This window comes from Eutrigla gurnardus, assembly GCF_963514095.1.
Source record: "Eutrigla gurnardus genome assembly, chromosome: 8".
NCBI classification, from domain to species: domain Eukaryota; kingdom Metazoa; phylum Chordata; class Actinopteri; order Perciformes; family Triglidae; genus Eutrigla; species Eutrigla gurnardus.
Window position 1 is genome coordinate 6748418 of NC_139922.1, and position 18947 is coordinate 6767364.

The 18947-nt window shown below is 41.2% G+C and overlaps 1 protein-coding gene across 1 annotated transcript in view; it reads right to left on the bottom strand.

Annotated features, from left to right (window-relative positions):
- Positions 1-1983: 1983 nt before the first annotated feature.
- Positions 1984-18947, bottom strand: part of dnmt3bb.1 (DNA (cytosine-5-)-methyltransferase 3 beta, duplicate b.1) — a 33156-nt gene continuing 16192 nt past the window's right edge. The window contains exons 3-22 of the mRNA XM_084016053.1: positions 16742-16892; positions 16186-16271; positions 15954-16094; positions 15158-15307; positions 13342-13500; positions 13130-13237; positions 12077-12218; positions 11841-11963; positions 11280-11324; positions 11119-11198; positions 10736-10848; positions 10419-10602; positions 9952-10036; positions 9690-9835; positions 7328-7418; positions 6868-7016; positions 6100-6185; positions 5904-5973; positions 5671-5789; positions 1984-4970 (exon numbers count right to left, since the gene is read on the bottom strand). Coding sequence (XP_083872179.1) covers positions 4829-4970; positions 5671-5789; positions 5904-5973; positions 6100-6185; positions 6868-7016; positions 7328-7418; positions 9690-9835; positions 9952-10036; positions 10419-10602; positions 10736-10848; positions 11119-11198; positions 11280-11324; positions 11841-11963; positions 12077-12218; positions 13130-13237; positions 13342-13500; positions 15158-15307; positions 15954-16094; positions 16186-16271; positions 16742-16892 — 2370 coding nt within the window. The 3' untranslated portion in view covers positions 1984-4828. The remainder of the gene's footprint in view (positions 4971-5670; positions 5790-5903; positions 5974-6099; positions 6186-6867; positions 7017-7327; positions 7419-9689; positions 9836-9951; positions 10037-10418; positions 10603-10735; positions 10849-11118; positions 11199-11279; positions 11325-11840; positions 11964-12076; positions 12219-13129; positions 13238-13341; positions 13501-15157; positions 15308-15953; positions 16095-16185; positions 16272-16741; positions 16893-18947) is intronic.

Sequence of the window (18947 nt, forward strand, 5' to 3'; positions counted from 1 at the left end):
GTTCATTTAAAACCAAAGAAAAAAAACCCTGTTTACATCATTAAAGGAAATTTCTTCCATCTCCACCACAAAACTCAAATGCTTCTATTTGTAACACGATCAGATGCAGAAATTCTCACTTTGCATTTCTTTCTGAGACGTGACCACTGTGACATTGGTATCTCCGTTCTTCCACACCAGAATGTTGTTATGGAACCCAAACATTTGAGCCCATAACAAAGATTCGGTCCTTACCCCAATGTTCTTTTTTATGTTTCTTTTCTTTTTCAGGTCAGACTGTAAAATTGCTTATTACCTGTAAGGTATTCAATACAACATCTGATCTGGCAGAATCTTCCATATTAGATAAGCAGATATTGAGATTTTTAACAAGAAAAATCTTCATTCTCATTTCAATGTATGTAGGCTACACCATGTTTGTTTTGATGTTATTAAAATGGTAACCCCGATTAAATAGAGGTTATCTAGCTATTTGTAAATCATTTGTGAAGAGCACTGAGACAGTTGTGATTTTGTACATGGGATAAAGATAAACCGACATGCTTACTTCCTGTTCTGAACTCCAGGCGCCAACCTTCCGTTCTGAAAAGAGAAGCCAATGTGGAAGTGCCTTAAACTAAGCGCCCCCTGATGGTGCCTTAACCATCAGGGGGCGACTCCTCTGGTTGCAACTAGAGCCGATTGCATGGAAGTTAATAAGAAAATGACCCTATCTCAGAAAACATTGTAAACATGAGTTTATGGTCTCAATAGTTTCAAGTCTTCTTCAATACAGCATGATGTTCATTTAGTACATTATGGCCCATTTAGAGTCAAATAGATGATAGTAGGTGTGCTTTAGGGCATGGCTCCCTTGTGATTGACAGGTCACTACCATGGCATCTCTACTGCAGCCTCCCTACCACCACTGAGATTACAACATGTAGCTATAAAGTTATATGGTCTCTTTTCCGTTCCCTGGTTGCAAAAATTCCAAGATGGCAATAGCAAAAATCGAACTTGAGTCTCCAAAACCTTATTTTCTAACAAGTGTTAGAATCATATTCAAATTCAGTCTAGCAGAAGTTCCCTCATGATTGAACTTCATTGATTAGTCATTATACGAAACTGATAAATCATTAGTTGTTCAGCAAAATCCCAAAGCACTAAAGGCTTTTTCTTTCTCCTGAAATCAAGCAGCTCAAACCCTCTCGTTTAAACATAAGATTAGGAAAAAAATGTGATGAATAGTATCATAATTGATTGAGAAGAATGCACAAAAGAAGTTCTTTATTTTGTACAGCAATCTTTATGAATCATCATACTCAGAACAAAATGCAAACTGTTTGTTTGATCAAATAAATATGATTCCTGTAAGTGATGAAAATGTTTAGAGATGTTTGTGAGGAAGTATTCAAAAGTGACGGGTTTGACTGCACTATTAAATGGACTGCTTCTGGATGCTCATGGGGTAAGGATGGTCTAGGGGCACATTTTTATGAACATTTCTGGGAAGAAATCAAATTGTTGATCTACCCTGCATACTCCTGATATGTCCCAGAATTATCAAAGAATGTAATCCAATGAATATTACCTGAAAACTGAACATCATTATATCAGAAAAAAGATTGGATCCAAAATGATGAAGAATGTGAGATAAAAGCAAGATTTTTTGAAATCATGAATTAAAAATAAAGGCTTCAATCCTTTCTAAGAAATGTTCAATGTTTTTATTCCCCTCACTTGTCCCAGGACAGAGGATGTCGTACATTGTACAGATTGTAAAGCCCTCTGAGGCAAATTTGTGATTCGTGGCTATGTAAATTAAATTGAATTGAATAGAACTACTAGAACTATGTAAATCCTTGCATGACTGACTGAGCTTAAAATCTAAAAATCATCCTTACTTGCAACTTTATTGACATTTACAGACCCGAGAGTAAATATTAGAACACCAGATTTCTGCACACAAATAGATTAACATTTCACACAGGACACAATTGTTTTTTTTAAGCAGCCGAGCTGCGTTTTATTGAGTAAAAATTATATAGGTTGCTATAGGAAGTATACAAATGTAAAAAAATACGTCAATGCTTTTCACTATTCAAATGAAGTATAAAAATAACACAGAATCTGTTCTTTTGACATGCTTTTGCACTTTAGATTCATGAAAAGCTATAAGCAAAAAAAAAAAGAAAAAAAAGAAAAGAAGAAATCCTCAAATGGGATCCTGTTAAAGCACTAAAAGGTTATATTAAAACAAGTTGAAAACTTCTCATATATCATTCACATGCAAGCCTACGAATGCACTCAAATGGTTTGCACCTACATGAGATATCAAAAAGCTATTGATTAATAAGCTCTATATTGTGCTATAATATAAGACATTTAAACAAAGCTTTATGCTGTATGTATCCTTAATATAAAAGTCTTAAAAGAGCAGGAACAAAGAAAAAAAGAAGAACAATTTTTTTGTGTACTGTTTTCAAGCAAAACATTTGACAAGCTCAGCAGTATTAATGAAGCATGTAAGCAATCACTCTTTGTTTTTAAAGGATGTTAAACATCTGACAAAAAGAGGGTCCTGGTGGCCTTTTCGGGGCCTTCTGAGCACCATAGAGTCTTGCCATTCTAAATGTACTGGTCATTGAAACATGAAAGAAAAAGAATAAGGCAAGCACAGTTTGTAAAAAAATAATGTAGTTCTTGGTCAAACAAGATAGTTCAAACACTTGTAAACCTTTTGTCAATACAGTACACAGACATTGTTTTCTAAAAAGTTCCAGTGATATATATAGTATGAATTCACAGAACAGCAGAGATCTTACAGGAGGAGTGATGTACAGTCACCCCTTTGTTTGAGGTAATGCCCATTTTGTGTGATTTGGTGACGGCTGGCATTTGAAAATCTTCCTCCAGTTATCGAAACAAAACAAAAAGATATTTTAAAGGAATACGACATGTTTTTGTGACTTGAGTTTGGTCACATTAAGATAATTGGTCCCAAAATAAAATGTCCAGTATTCCCTCTGTCTGATGAACATGCTAAAGCTTAAGCATACAGTATGATATATAATTTCAGGTAAAAAACAACAATGTGTATCATTATCGCAACAATTTACAGTCTCACAGGATAACAGTTCTTTTGTCAAAACATGTGTGCAGTAACTGAACATTCAGCTACTTGTTATTATTTCTACATACTGGATACCAAAGCATGTGCACCACATGGAACAAAGAAGAGTTTCAACCAGCATCATGGTAGTACTCTTATTGTTTTAGAAACTGAAAAACCCCTTTAAAAAAACCTCAGTGTCGTTTACAGAAATATTGCCTATTTACCAGTGTTTTCCACCTTTTTGCTTCTCGTTGTAGAACAGCATTTACACATAGTGACGCTCCCTCTTTCGTGGATTCAAATGAACGTCTTTCAACCAGGATCATTCACACGTGATGCCACTGGCATCCAGCCATTACAGTTAGCAAGATCAATGTTACTTTTCAGATTAAATCGAAACTTAAATGCCGTCACTCGTTAATTCTTAGCTGTCTGGAATGTTTTGCATTGGCTTGTTTCAAGTATTTGTATGTAGCTATCAGGGAGAAGTCACTGCGACATTACAACTCAACGTTTCACACTATACATCTATACAAACACATTTGTATATAGTCTTTAACAGAAGTTTTTTTCTTTTTAAAGGAAGCTATTTTACTCATATGAACTCTCAACGCAGAAGACAAAAAACAAAATAATATTTTCTTTAAACAAATGACAAAAAACGTTTGCTGAATGTATTTCCCATAGAGCCCTTGTTTCACCTGTCTTTTGAAGAAAGCTAACATTGTTCTCAGGTTTTCTTTCCATAGTCAAATCTAAATATATTGTCACAAACAACATAACAAATATAACATTTTATTTTGCTAGCATTGAACAACGACAAGGCTTTTCACAGCACCTGTCTGGTGTAAGCATGGCGCATGTTGTTGTTGAATGCTGACAAAATATTTGAGTACTTTTAATATCCAGTACAGTCGCAGACATTGATTATCTTAGACTCCAGACAGATAATTCCAATATCATGTTCCAGCTTTTCTAGACAAACTCTTTTTTGAGAAAATACATTCAGGTCTGAGGCGAGTGGAACAGCAAGTAACTCCAAAAGCGTCCCTCTAATGACTTTGGTTCAAGTGTTTTTGTTTAGATTAACAGCCTTTTGTCACACGTGTTAAATGGAGGAATGAGCTTCCTCTAAAAACTTTTACTCCTAAATAAAGTTTGATACGGAGCCAGTTAAAGCTGAACCACTGGTGCCATGTTGGTCTCTATTTTCTACAACTACTAAGTGTCGCCAATGTACAAACAATACCTTCTAAGGGCATTTAAAAGAACGAAAATCCTGTCAAATCACTGTACAGGCCTAATGTTAATGAACAAAGCGGAAGTGTCAGGCGTTGCCATCTTTCCCTTTTACTTTAGCAGAACCTCCGGAGAGGTAAGAACTCTACTGGCCTCCGTTATGAACGATGTCATCAGGGATGCTACTATGGGGTAGTGATGAAACACAGCCTATGCTGTATATCTCTGTTAGTGTGTGTTATGTGTGTTGAAGGCAGCAGTGCATTATCACCTGCATTGCAAAATGGCTGGACACGAATGAACAGCTACTTTCACTATTTTCCAGCTCCAATGATTTGTAGTGAAACTGGTGTTTCTCCCGCCAGCGTGGAGAAAAACTTCCAGCTCTTCACCAAATCCGGCTGGCGGCTGATGTTCCTTGGAGCCAGCATCGCAATAGAGAAGCTGGTGTGTGATCATAAGTGGCGTCTGTTTGCTGGTGATGGGTGGCATCTATTCACAGGCGAAGTAGTCCTTCAGTGGTGCGAACAGATGCCTGATGACGGGGACGCTCCAGGACCGGCCCAGGAGCTTCTGTCTGGCACCGCGGCCCATGTTGGACACGTCTGTGTAGTGGACGGGGAAGCCGAAGATCCTGCAGGGTAAGAAATACACAGACACCATTACACTCAATGTCATGATGCTGCTTAAGCTGTAGGACTATAAGAATAAGAACGGGCATTCCCATTCAACGTGGCAGGATAGTCGGAGTCACCGCATTTTAGAGTGTACTGCTGCTGTTGCAGCAGGCTAACTTCCATTTAATCCAAACCGATTTGGGGCAGTCACAAACTCACTTAGGTGAGTTTTGGAAGGGATGACTAAACAAGCAGTGGAGTAGTTACGTTACGAGGCATAGAGAGCCAGACTAAATACGGTGACTATGGATTTTCTCGGTTTCAAGCTGGGTATCCTGAATCCCGACCGATGTTAGTAATACTCTCAAAATGTCTCTGTTTTCACTGAAAATGCTGCATTCTTGACACACTGCAAGAGAAGCCCACATTTTTAATGGTTAATGCCGATATAAAAGATCATATTAAGACGGCCAATATAATATAGCTGTGTCACAGCCGGCCATTTAGCCATTCAGCCTGTGCTTCTGCACACTGATAAAATTTAGTTTAGTTTTAAAAGGTATCTGAGAATGAATAATTAAATTACATCTAGCCTGGCATTTTATGTTTTCTACAGTTATACAGTTTAAAAAAAAAGTGTTCCATCCAGCTAAATTACTCAAATATTTGCGTACCTGTGTGTGTGTGTGTGTGTGTGTGTGTGTGTTTCCTGCTCACCTCTCCAGCTCAGTGCACCACAGTATATCCTCCTTCCCGTTCATCAGGACAGGGAAGTGTTGATCCTTCCCCTGTTTGATGGAGTTGGAGCGGGTAGTGATGGTGCGCACCTTCCCAAACTGTGAAACAACAAATACACAGTCACTAACACAATACAAGAGCGTCCAAGTAGCCATTTCGCAAGTCAAACTGTAAAGAGTGACTTTGTTCTGTATTCTGAAGATAAATCAAACCTTTGCAACTCTGCCGTGATCCAGACAGTCCTGGAGCTCCAGCTTATCCATCCCAGATGCACACAGAGGCCTGAAACACAGAGAAGGAACACTATATGTATACTTCATTAGCAAAACTCACTCAGAATATCAAACTTGTCTTTCGTGTAGATGCCAGTAACAATGTTCTCCTCAGACATTGAGTTGTTTTTCCTACCTGTTCATGCCCGGCAGGTTTCCCCAGAAGTATCGGGCACGGTGAGCAGCAGAGACCTCGATAGCGTCGATCATCACAGGGTTACACTGCAGAAAAACACACACAAAGAAACAGTTATTACTTATAAACTCATGGTTATCATAAATATGAGGCATTTGAAATACACATCTCCCCAAACGGAATAAGCTCACTATCTGTAATTTGAGCAGCTGGGGACGGGTGGGGACGAGCGAGGATTATAGATTGAACATCCTTACACATTGCCACCGTTTAGGCAAACATGGAGGATGGACAGGTGAAGGGAAGATAACAAGTATCTGTATCGGTTACCAGCAGGCTCAGTATTGAACTTCATGCTAACGTGTTGACAGATTCAGTGTTTTTCTCCTTTTAGCTGAGAATATTCAGTTAAAACAGATGGGGATGCTGTTTCACCCTTATCATTCTCCATGAACTACACTGGTCTCAATTTAAAAATAGCCCTTTAAATGCTACATTAGCTGTGTCCCATTTCAGCAGCCACATCTTCGGGGGCTGCATTTGAAGGCTGAATGCGTCCTAGCAGCTGCGACGAGGCGGTCTCATTCCAAAGACTGCTTCAATTGCAAAGGAGAAGTGCGGCCTTCCTCTCTTGGATCCCACTGATGGATTCTTCAACCCATAAATTAATTCATTACTAAATATTGGCATTCTTCAAAGCGTTGAAGAATTTTCTTTCTTTCACAGACGTGGCTTTGATATCTCGCGGCTACAGTCCATGTAACTCACCTCCAGGAACCGTGAGATGTCCCTCTTGTCATTGACGCCCATGGCGACTACGTTCTCGAACATCCAGAAGAACGGCCGGTCCTCTCCTTCTTTGGGCTTGGCCTCACTCAGCAGACGGTAAAACTCGAAGAACAGCCTCCCTGTGCCTTCTGCAGGAAGAAAGCACCTTCAGTACAGACTGGACTTATAACTAATGGTGTTCAGGGATATAAGCACATCCCAAAACTACAAATAATCTCAAAGACAAAACACCAAGAATATTTAAAACTGGCCATTTTGAGCCACAAAAAAATTAAAGCATTGGGTCTTTTTCAGGACTTCTGTATCTGAAACGGCCTTTAGACCATCTAAAAAATGAACAGTATTCATCTAAACTCTTAATAATTCAATAAAATGACTTTAACACATAATCCCCAACAGCATGCACAGCTCAAACACTTGAATAGATTCAGAAACCTACCATAGAGCCCTTTCCTGGCAGGATTGACGATTGACAGGTCATTGCAGGGACTTCCTCCAATCACCAGGTCAAACGGACCCCACTCCAGAAGCTGAGAGAGACAACAGCACCACCAAGTGTTAGACTGAGGGAGTGACAGCTACTGCATGAATAAAACAACAATGGAAGTCGGAACAAAACTGTGAAGCACCGAGAATCATCTAATACTTGGTAAATTAAACATTTATGTATGCAGATGTCCATGCAGTAGAATAAATAACCTTTTTTTTTTACTGAAAACTGATGTACGTGTATCTAATAGTGTTGTTGATCAATTCGGGTCCAAATCCTGAAATTCTGTTTTTGACTTTTTGACATTTTGTTTAAAAATGCACAGTCAATGCCCTCTTCTGGTGGAAACCTGGCCATTGCAATTAAATTTTGCCATTGCCTTGTTTGTTTTTTGAAATATTCATATATAAGTTTCTCAAACCAAATGAACCGACTTAAATGACTATTATTAGACAATCAAAATATTTGCTGATTAATTTTGATCTTGATTGACAAATCAATTAACTGGCTCCAAATGTAATTTATTCATTCAACCAGCAACAGGGACAGCTACAAATGTAACCCACTGTCCGAACTCTAACATCTGCTCACGCTTTGTCTTCTTTCAGTCTCTCACACACAAACGCCTCCTTCCCCGGACACAAGAGTCCTTTTACAAGAGGACAATGAGGGAAGCAGGGATTGAAAGAGATGAAGAGAAAGAAAGAGGAATTAAGGAGTAACACACACACACACACACGCACACACACACACGCGCACACACACACACACACACACACACACTCAGTGTGACTAACAAGTGAAAGGGTTCCTGAGGGGATTTACAGAGTTTGAAGCTGCTCTTTGTCCTTCGCTCTGAACAACGTCACTGCAGCTGCCAGCTGTTACATTGATGCCACTCTCATGTCTGTGCATTAAATATGGATTAGCATCCGTTTGTAAACATAACAGGTAAAAACAAAATGTTTTTGTTGCCAGACAACCAGAGGGGATGCTGCACCGACTGATAAACAATAAGGCACAAAATAAAATCCTGAATCGTTGTATTTACATTTCCGTTGGTGTCCAGATGAAAACAAACAAGACGTGTATTAAAGAGTGTGGGAATTTCCCATATGAATGAACATCCGTTACATTCAAACTCTTGTTTAATAAGTTAATAGAATGCTGAATAGGGATGGGGAAAATATCGATACAGCAATATATCGCGATACTTTGCCGCCCAATTAAATATCGATTTTTCAACTCCAAAGATCGATTTAAAAAAAAAGATTCATGTTTAGATGTGATGTGAATGCAGTACCGCTCCGGTAGGTGGCGCAGAAGAGCCGCAGTCAGCAAGTCTGGCAGATCGAGTTGACTCAAAGTCAAATTTCGAACACTCACGCCCCTCCCCCTCTACCACCGAGCTCCTCCTCCTCCTGATCAATATCATCTGATGTACATATACAGGTACTTGTGTTTTCATCTTTATTTATATCGCAATATCGTGATACGTATCGTATCGTGACCAAAGTATCGTTATACGTATCGTATCGTGACCAAAGTCTCGACGGTCTTGCCAATACTCGCCCCTAATGCTGAATATTAAGCCCATAGCTGCCAGAGAAAGCTATCCCTATTTCTCAGTATACCAGAGTGGTGTTTCTATGGCAACATTCCAGAAGAATGCCGATTGTTCTCAGAACGAGTAAGATGGTGTCTTAACTCCAGAACAATGTCGTTAACGTTACATGAGCAGGACACAAAGTTACGTCAACTGAAATTGCTGACTCAGGCAGGAAGGGGAGAGAACCATAGGCAGCAGCTTGGAGTATGGCAGAAGTGTCTGGAGTGAATGTTCCAAATGAAAAAAAAGAAACTTAGCGTTCAGAGGATGGATTCAACTCCAAAAAAGAAAGAGATGAAGGGCAAAGGAGCGTTCTTGGGGGGGGAGGGAGATGAGGCGAGCTCAACCGGCAGGCAAACGTCTTCAGCACCTAGACAGTGTTTGTGTAATCCACACAAATTATACTCATAATATGGATTTTATTTTTGCTTCCTGGGCAAATGGGACATTGAAGACAGGTGTGACTCTGTGCCTTGAACTGAAAAGTTGAGTCTAAAAAACACTAAAAGGCGCCATGATCGGAGCAAGAGAAGAGTGCAAGCCAGGCCACCATAAGAAATAGGTTCCACCCATATCAGGTACCATGACAGTGGTTTTCCTGGCAATGCCTTCCTAGCAAAGTGTCTCTGTGTGATTGAGAATAAGTCATGTTTTTAATTTCATTTTTGGGACTTTTAACACTTAAAACAATTTCTTTCTTACGTTTTTCTTAGTGATGTTCCTGACATCATGGACGTATTGGATCTTTCCTTCATGTCTGACAACACCCACTGAGATGGAGTCCTCACACACCTCTGACGCCACATACTGGTCCACCTTAAAACCCAGGTCCCTTAGCACCAGATATCCTGGAAACACAGACACAGTTTGCATGAGTTTGAGATGAATGAATCATCAGATGGTGACGACATCAGCGCAAAAACATTCATCTACTGTCTCTTATCCTTCAAACACTCGCCCTTACCGGTGGCAATGCCGTCAAACAGGGAAAGGACTCTGATTGGTCGTCTCTGCTCTGCAGGAATTGCTGCAAAAATCTTTGGTTTCTCCTGCAAAAGAGAAATAAAGACAAATCATATTTCAGTCATCTACAAGTGTTATTCTTATATAAACAGCTAAATGTGTTTCTGATATCAAAATGTATTTTTTGTTTAAGTTTCATGTGTTATTTTAGGTGGATGTCAGTATACAGGAGTTCATTTCTGCCTCAGTAAAAAGCAGATTTGTAAGTCAGAAAAATAGAAAATAATTTGCATCATGTTAATCATATTGCAACCCCACTGATTTATCTTGGCTGGGAACCACTGACATACAGTATAAACATAAACATTTACAGACACAGATATATAGACTATATAGATTGTTCACAAAAATGTTACTTTGCCAAATCTTCTACAAGACATCTTTAAACAAACAAACAAAGTGACTCACAAACTCCTGTCCGTTGTCGTTGGCAAAGAATGCCTGCAGCTTGAGGCTCCAGTCGTGCCGCCGCTTCAGGGCGCCGTACTGCAGCATAGGCTGGCACATGTAGCATCGCCACGGGTCCAGATAGCGAGCGTTGTTCGATGCTCCGGGATCGATCAGGATGTCCAGACAGTCCACGCAGAAACACCTGGAGAGAATGGAGGAGAGGAGGTGAACGGATGGATAAACACTACAGAGGAGAAGGAAGACGGTCATGTGACGTGTGGACTGTTTCTGTGTGTGTGTGTGTGTGTGTGTGTGTGTGTGTGTGTTTGTCGGACCTGCAGCAGTTGGCGTTGCCGCAGAGCAGAACCTCCCGACCTCCGCAGCAGACGGTGCAGTAGGACTGGTAACCGTCATCGTCGTACATGTAGGACATCTCCAGGTACACATCCTGAACACACACAGGGAAGACGACATGAACATTTAGTGAAAAACTCTGCAGCACATCAGAAACTATTAAGAGAAAATCCTTTGAGAGGTACATCAATGAAAGTAACTCAGTAACTTTCTCCAGGGATGAGGAACCTTTTGAGGAAGTCACCACAAACATGATCTGGCTGGCAGAAAGCGCCACCTTCAGGAACTCATGGAAATGTTACACTTCATGACTTTCATGAAAAGCAGTTCTTTGTGGGAAATAATATCGTTTTTGTTTCTCTACCTTGCATGTTTGGCACAGGCCTCCTTCAAACAGCGGGTGGAAGGTTGCTGCTCTCATATTTCCACAAGAGAGACAGAACTCTGTAAAAATTAAACCAAGCGATTAATAATCCACAAGTTCACTCACAATGAAACACACAATGTGAAAGTGTGAGTCTTTACCTTCTATACTTCTTTTATTCTTCAGAACTTCATTCACCATTTGTTCTGAGAGGAAAAGAAGGACATGGTTGAAATGTATGAAAGGACAAACATAAATTTGGTATTCAGTACTTCAACATACATTCCTTTACTAGTGTTTTCTGTTTGGAGGTTAAAGAGAGTCATCATTCCCTCTTTAATATTCATTTTATTTGCTGTGAAAACATCTTTAAATAACTGTATTTATTCAACTTAAAAATTAAAACAACATTTTACAAGATTATATTTGATGTTTGAATTTACCTTCGCTCAAAAATGTTACTCAGTAGGGCCTGAATGCATCATAATGTAACTCAATGCAAGCTCCGTTGATATTGCTGCTACATTCATGACTGTGCTTATTACCGGCTGCTAACGGCTAATGAACTAGCTCTAATCTAGATCTAAACTACCAAACAGATCATTTTAGTTCCTGTTTATATGGAAAATTGACAAAAAGCAGGGAAAAAACATCACAATGTAAATAATAGAAAGATATCCTTCCAAAACACCTGCACACCATGCAGCATTGTTGACATGTACCTCTACTGTAGGACTCCTCGGGGGCGGCCTTGCTCTTACAGAGGCTGACTCTGGGCCGCTTGGCGCTGGGGAAATACTCTGGCAGGGAAACGTCGAGGACCTGATGGTCCAGAGGGTTACTGTCTGCAGGGAACACACAAACACACTAACTTTACCCTCATTTCCTCACTGAATGCACGCTTGCAGGCAGTTTGTATGTGATGAACAGTATACGACTGTTCTGCTGCCTTGCTCACCAGCTTTGTGCGTAGGTTTGAGTCCCTCCTCTCCTTTGGGCAGGAAGCCACCGTTGGCCCAGTCCAGCATGGGCTTTACCTGGTCATCTGCATTGTCCGACTCGCAGGGAGGAAACTTCTTCTCAGCCCGGATGCTGGCCATCTGCGATGAAAGGATGTGACATAGAGGTTTTATGTTTACGGACGCTGCAGACAAAGAACTCTAAAACTGATGGGCAGCAGGGCAAAAACAGGCAGAAGTAGTAAGATACGTAGTAAGAAAACAAGGCAGCCCCCAACGTAGCACTGAGAGGTTGGTCTGACTCATGTTGTCACCTCCTCCTCGACTGCATTTTGGACCTTGTGGCCATTTCAGAATTCCTCTCACTCGTTAATCACAACTGAGGAGTCCGAATCCGAGGAAATGACGAATGGTTTAACCGTCCTCCTTGTTTCCTAATCCTTTAATTACAGAGAGTCTAGATTGAAAGGTCGAGAGAAAATGAGAAGGAATCTTCAAAAAGGCAATGGAGAACCGAGTCGCCTCAAAGAGGGACACGATGTAGATGGGGCCAACGAGGCAGACAAAAGCCCCTTTTTACCCGCGGGGACTGGGAAGCTTTTGAGGAACTCACAGTTTTTCGACTGCAGCGACCGGAGTGTAAATGAAGTTCTAATAGGGGCCATTTTACCCCCAAAAGGATCGCAGTCAGAGGCAGGACTTTGACAAAGTGCAGGAACTTTTTGAAGGGATTTACAGGGAGGAGCGTCACTGATTGGTCAAACACACACAGCGTTGCTGCTTCAGCACTTTGATAACATTAAAAGTAGTGAGGCTTTGCTCACGACTGAGAGGGGAAAAGAGAGAGAGAGAGACACACACACACACACACACACACACACATCCATGCTGTGGTGTAAGCAGGCAAAAATGTAATCCAACTGAACCGGTGTGATCTCGGCAGGGAAACCACACAGCATGTTGTAACAGCAGACACATCCCCGAACACACGCATGCACAAGCAAGCAAAGATAAACTGCTTCGTTGGTTACTTCCAAAGAATTGACTCTTACCTCCAGTGCTTGGAAGATAGCCCTGCGGTAGGAGGCCAGCTTGGTGTAGGAAGCATGGCTGAAGAACTTGGGGAAGGCGGTGATGGAGTCCAGTTTGTCTGCCGAAACCTGGTGAGAGAAAGAAAAGTACGGGATCAAACAACAGCACACGATTATCTGATTTCCCTCTCTCTCACTCCTTCAGTCCACTGCTTTTCTTCTTCCCTCCTCACCTCAGAGAACTTGCCGTCTCCAAACCACTGCAGCCACCTCATGCCGTGGCTGGCCTGCCGTTTGCCAGTGGCGCGCCACGTCACCACGATGCCCGGCCACCAGGAGAAGCCCTTGATCTTCCCCCACACCAGCTCGCCAATGCCAAAACCCTTGTTGTCCTGGATGAAGGAGGGAGAGCACAGATGAGTAAGGCCATGGTTTTGTACAAAAGGTTCAGAGAGCTTTAGAGACGAGGGAATAAAGACATGAAAAAGTCAAGTGTGTGATTTGACCTTTCCCTGATAATGCAGGTGCATAGGGAAGAGAAAACAGGACACTTTGGCACATTCTTGTCAGGCTTCTTTGAGGAAAGGAGGACATGTGAGCGCGTGGAAGAAGAGAGGAAGAATGATCATCATGGAAGGAGAGTTATTTTGATGCTTTGACAGAAAGCTGTACAGATATCTGTACTATGCAAAAGCTAAAAAAAACCCTGCATATATGGTTTGATAATGAAAGAGGGGGAAAGCAATTATATTTTGGAAGAAATGTCTAAGTTTATCTGCCAACTCTAAATAAAACTCTGTGGATAGAATGAAGGGATCTAGATAGAGAAGAACTTCTTGAATCTTCAAGAGTAGATTTACAGTGTTAAAGATAAAAGATGAAACGGGTGAAAGGCGAGAGGAATAAAACAGAATAAAAACACAAATTGTGAGAAAGATTAAGAAGACAGATTTGGTAATATGCTCCCTTCTCTGCACTAGATTAAACTAAATCAAATATTTTGTTGGACAAAGAAAGGCGAGATAAGTTGAGACAAGAATATTAAGCTAACATTTAAAGAAACAACTCCTGTACCCTTGATTTCAAGTTTTTAAAAAGGTCCTTTTACTATAGTTTTAGTACAGACGTAAAAGCACATTGTGTTCTGATTTCCTCCTTTGCTCAATGGCTTCTTTTATTTCTGCTGTGAGCTTTGAACTTCAGGCCTTAAAGAACACACCAAACATCCCTGATAAAACCACCATTGACCCGTTTTTCTTTCTTTCTTTACGCAACTTATGTGTGCCGGTTTATGAGTAGGCGGAATGTGTATGCTTGCGAGTGAATCCCAGTTGAGCCCCGGCTATTTGATCCTTCAGTCTTCCTTAAGAGAGAAACCCCATTAGGCTTTGCAGGGATGCTACGCTCCAATGAGTTCAGCCTGGGTCGAGTGAAAACACAGAAAAATACAGCGAGACATGCACAAAAAAAGGCATGCTTACTGTGAGGCAGCGTGCATGCAGACCTGTATGAGTATGAACCAACACACACATAAAGGTCCTGCTGTGCAGACTGGTGGTCACATGACCTGAAAGAAACTATTGATACAGTGCAAACAAAACCAGACTGAGTGTGTGTGTGTGTGTGTGTGTGTGTGGCCACCTGCACTAACACAAGGCCAGGTGGAGGAGGTTACCCTCCTCTCTCTTTCTGTCACTGCCAAACCTCCACTTCCCTTTTTAAAGTATGCCGTCTCTCCCACATTGACACAGCTGTTTCTCTTCCTCAAACTTTTTCAAAGAGTGCTTTCAAAGTAGAGGTGTAGAGGTGTGTGATATCAGACTGGGAGCAGTTAAAATGTCTCCGTGACCTGCCTCGACGGAGAGCTCATTGGCATCCTGCTATAGTGCACATTCTATACATTCTATTAGTTCAGTTCTATGGCTCCAGTGTTTCGCTTAGTTTCTTTTCCCTTCATTTCTCTGAAGATCTTCCAACTCATCGTTCTGCATCTGTGAGTGGATTTGATTCTCATCCTTCCAACCGTCCTTCTCCAAACACACATCTTACACTGTACTCAGGCTGGATCTCGGAGCTGGAGGAGGTGCTGATGCTCTGGGCCGAGTCCTTGGAGTCTTGTTCCATCAGCTCCAGGCGGGGGACCTCAGGGACCCCGCTGGATGCAACCACAGCCACCCGTGGACCACCGCCACCGCCACCCTGATGGAGAGAAGGACATGTAAGCTACTTTTCTTTTCAGATGTTATTATCCAGCCTTCATACTCGGTGTGACAAGGTTAATCCTGATCATTTGAAGGGCAGTTGTATTCATACAGTCAGTACATTATCTATAGTAGATGATATAGTAGATGATGGTCAGAAAACCCCATGTTTTTCTGAGTAGGTAAAATGACTGTTTCCTAGTTAAATTAGTGAAAATATTTGAAATATTCTTGATTTTATATAACAGGCTCAACATTCCTAGGATTGTATGTTTAAATATATGTGTAGACATAGCATAGTAGTTTTAAGTCTGCAACAAAATGTATTCGTTTTTTCTATAGTTGTGGACATCATTGGTCTTACCCACAGGCTTTTCATCCACCAGCATGTGGGGAAGTAAAAACAACAGTTTAACTGACTGAACTGTTCCTCTGCACCAGCAACTACAGTAAGCACAGAGGGTCAAACTGAACCAACTGATTGATTATTTTCACATTTTCACAAAATTAGGCCTGAAAAAGATCTGAATCAGGAGGAAAGTTAGTTTACTGAAATATTCTTTCAAATAAACAGCACAGGATTTGGAAAATGTGAATTACGTGATGTAACGTGGGGTAAAAAATGATGGTGTGCGTGTGTTTACCAGTAACATGCTGTGTTCCTGTTTGCGGTTCTGTCTGCGAGGTTTGTTGAGCGTGTGCGGCGTCAGACCGGCCTGGAAGATGGTTCTGGGTCGAGGCGTCTGTCTCAAACCCAGTTGAGATGCTCCTGATGTCTTTTCCGGCTAACAAACACATATAAACACACACTTGATGGATTCGATGTCACATTTACACAGAGGAGATTTATTAAAGTACGCATGTCTGTGGTCATACCTCGCTGTAGGAGTCCCAGGTAGGTTCCTCCTCCTCGGACTTCTTCCTACTTCTCTTCCTGCTTTCCCCTGAACACTGGTTATCATCTGAGAGGAGAGACGGCAGGAGATCAACAGAAGGGTTGACAGATGGCTCGGAGAGAAACTCAATATAGAGATAACGTGTGGACAGTAAGTAGCAGGAGGGGCACTTCTTCTCTGTGGTTTTGCCTTTTAAATTAAAAATGAAATGAATTTGTGGCTAAAGTGCTAAATCTCAGCCTTAAATGAGTTTAATCATTTTATTCAAAAAGCCAAAGTTCTTGTTTGGCCAAGTCAGTCACATGACCTCAATCCTCAAAAGCAAGAGGGTGAAAGTGGCTGTTTTTCAGGTCTGGCAAAGCATCCCCTACTACCTCAGGCACTCACTGACAACAAAGACTTTTTATCTGCAGTTAAAATCAGCTCCTTTCTTGTAAATGACAGGAAACTTGTAAACTAAAGTTTTACTGACTATGGGTGAAAAGAGTGACACATTTAAACTGTCACTGTCTGAATACTGGATGTGTGTGTATTACCTTGAGGTGAGGCGGCGTCTCCGTTCTGCTTAGGGCTGAAGGGAGAGGGCGGTTCAGCCGCCGCCAGAGGGCTGTTCTCATTTGTCAGCTCCACACCACTGTCGTTCTCTGATAGGCCCTCAGCTGGAGGCTTGTCTCCGTTCACCGGCGCCTAAAGACAGAGCATTAGAGCCGATGATCAGATTGATTCACTGAGGAAGGCGAAGGTGTGAGGAGCGGAAGCATACAAAACGCCAAAGTTCTGTTATAACGATGAAGAACATTGTTACAAACTGCATCTTAAATTATTTAAATTTCCAGGTTCTTCATTTTGGGTTAACAAAAGGCTTCCAATCTACACTGGCTGAGGTTACATTACAACAGGATTTCTCAGGAACAAAACAGAAATTCTGGTTTTACCAAACATGGTAAACTGTGTGCTTTTGGTCCGGCTGAGGCAGGTGCAGCATGCATAATGAAATCATGGCAGGAAAAAGAAAGCTGTTTTCTCTGAATAAAAGACAAATGTGCACGGGGAAAGCACCTGTGTTTGAAGCCACCTGGACATAATGCCCCCAAAGTGAAACTGTGCTGATTCTCAAGAAGACTGCTCATCTGCATGCTCCGACACTCTCTCACACAAACTCACAACTCTTACCATTGAGGTCTTTGTGAGGGAAAAGCCAAAGGTTGGTCGCCAGCCAGCAAATAGCAAACCTGTCTTGTTTCATAACTCTATATTCATGTCATAAATATACAGATTAGATGGCAATCTACATGAGGAATACAAAAAAACAAGCAAACAATTATAATAATCATCCACTTAGCGATGAATATGAGCTTAATAGAAGCTAACGAAGAATAAAGAAAGTGTTGCCGCCCACAGCTGAGGATGACGGTGTGTTTGATGTACTAGCTGTCAGCAAGGCTTTCCCAAAGACTGTCAGGATGTATTACACCTAAGGAATATTAAAAGATAACATAGCGTCTGGCTGCACAAGAATGATGCCTGCTATTAAACTGTCACAAGATATCCCTGTAGTGCTATCATTTCAAACTATTAGCTGACATGCTAATCCAATGCTTATCCCCACAACGCAGAACACAAAGGATAAACGCTTTGCCTGAAAATCCTGAGCGTATTCCAGTCCTGCTCAATGTGTTAAGTGTCCTGAGATGACCTCTGTTGTGATATGACACTATAAATAAAACTGAATTGAATATGCCATACACTTTTGGTGGCTTTCCAACTGGGACACAGGTTTCCACAAACCTCTTGGAGAACATCCAACATATGTCACATACAATATATCAGCTTGATTCACGATTGTCTCCTGTCTACGCATCACCAAAACTACGCTTAATATAATTTTGTTCAAGCTACGTCTTGCAAGCAATTTGGAAAAATAAAAGCATGACAAGGATCACAAGCACTGAAATGTTAAGAGTTTTTTGGTTTAGGAACAAAATATATTAAAGCAAAGCAGCAGCTGATCAGACAAACTGATTTAAACCTAAAGCACCGGGGCATGAATGTCTTCTGCAAATCCAGCTAACCCTCCTTCACCCTCTGGCATTGTTTTTATTAATTAAACAAATTCTTGTTCTTTTGAAAGTAATGCTGCCAGCAAATCCAATGCTGGCAATGGAGCCAATAGATTTGGATAAATTAATATGTGAGAAATGTTACACAGTGCCTGCATGTCAACCAGAAGTAAGCTGTCTGACTTAACATGAACCCTGCATAGAAACTAGGAGAACAACATGGCAGACGATTCATCTTCAGTGACCGGGTTTCATCTGTTTAGAGAGAGAGAGACCAGCACAGATGGCCTGAAGGTGAACAGGAAAGCTTGTGATTACTGTTTCTCTCTGCATCACTTCATCTCTCACCTCATTGGAAGTGAAAGAGTGAACCTGCTGGCTGCATTTCCGTGGCAATGGGGCTCAGCTCAGTTCATGTTTGGACTTGTGCTTTCTACACTTAAAAGTACTGATTCCACCTAATCTCCCCCTAGGACGAGTACAAAAGATGTGCAGATACTGATGTATTTACGTAACACCTAGGGAGATTTACACAGGCACGTGTCTAAGGGTGTGTGTGTGTGCAGGTTTGAAAAGCATGTGGTTTTAAAGTATTACATCATCTTAGCCACAGCAACCAAATAAAAGTTATAATTGTAATATTTCCTCAAAATGAATTCATTCTTACACATGTCACCCCAAA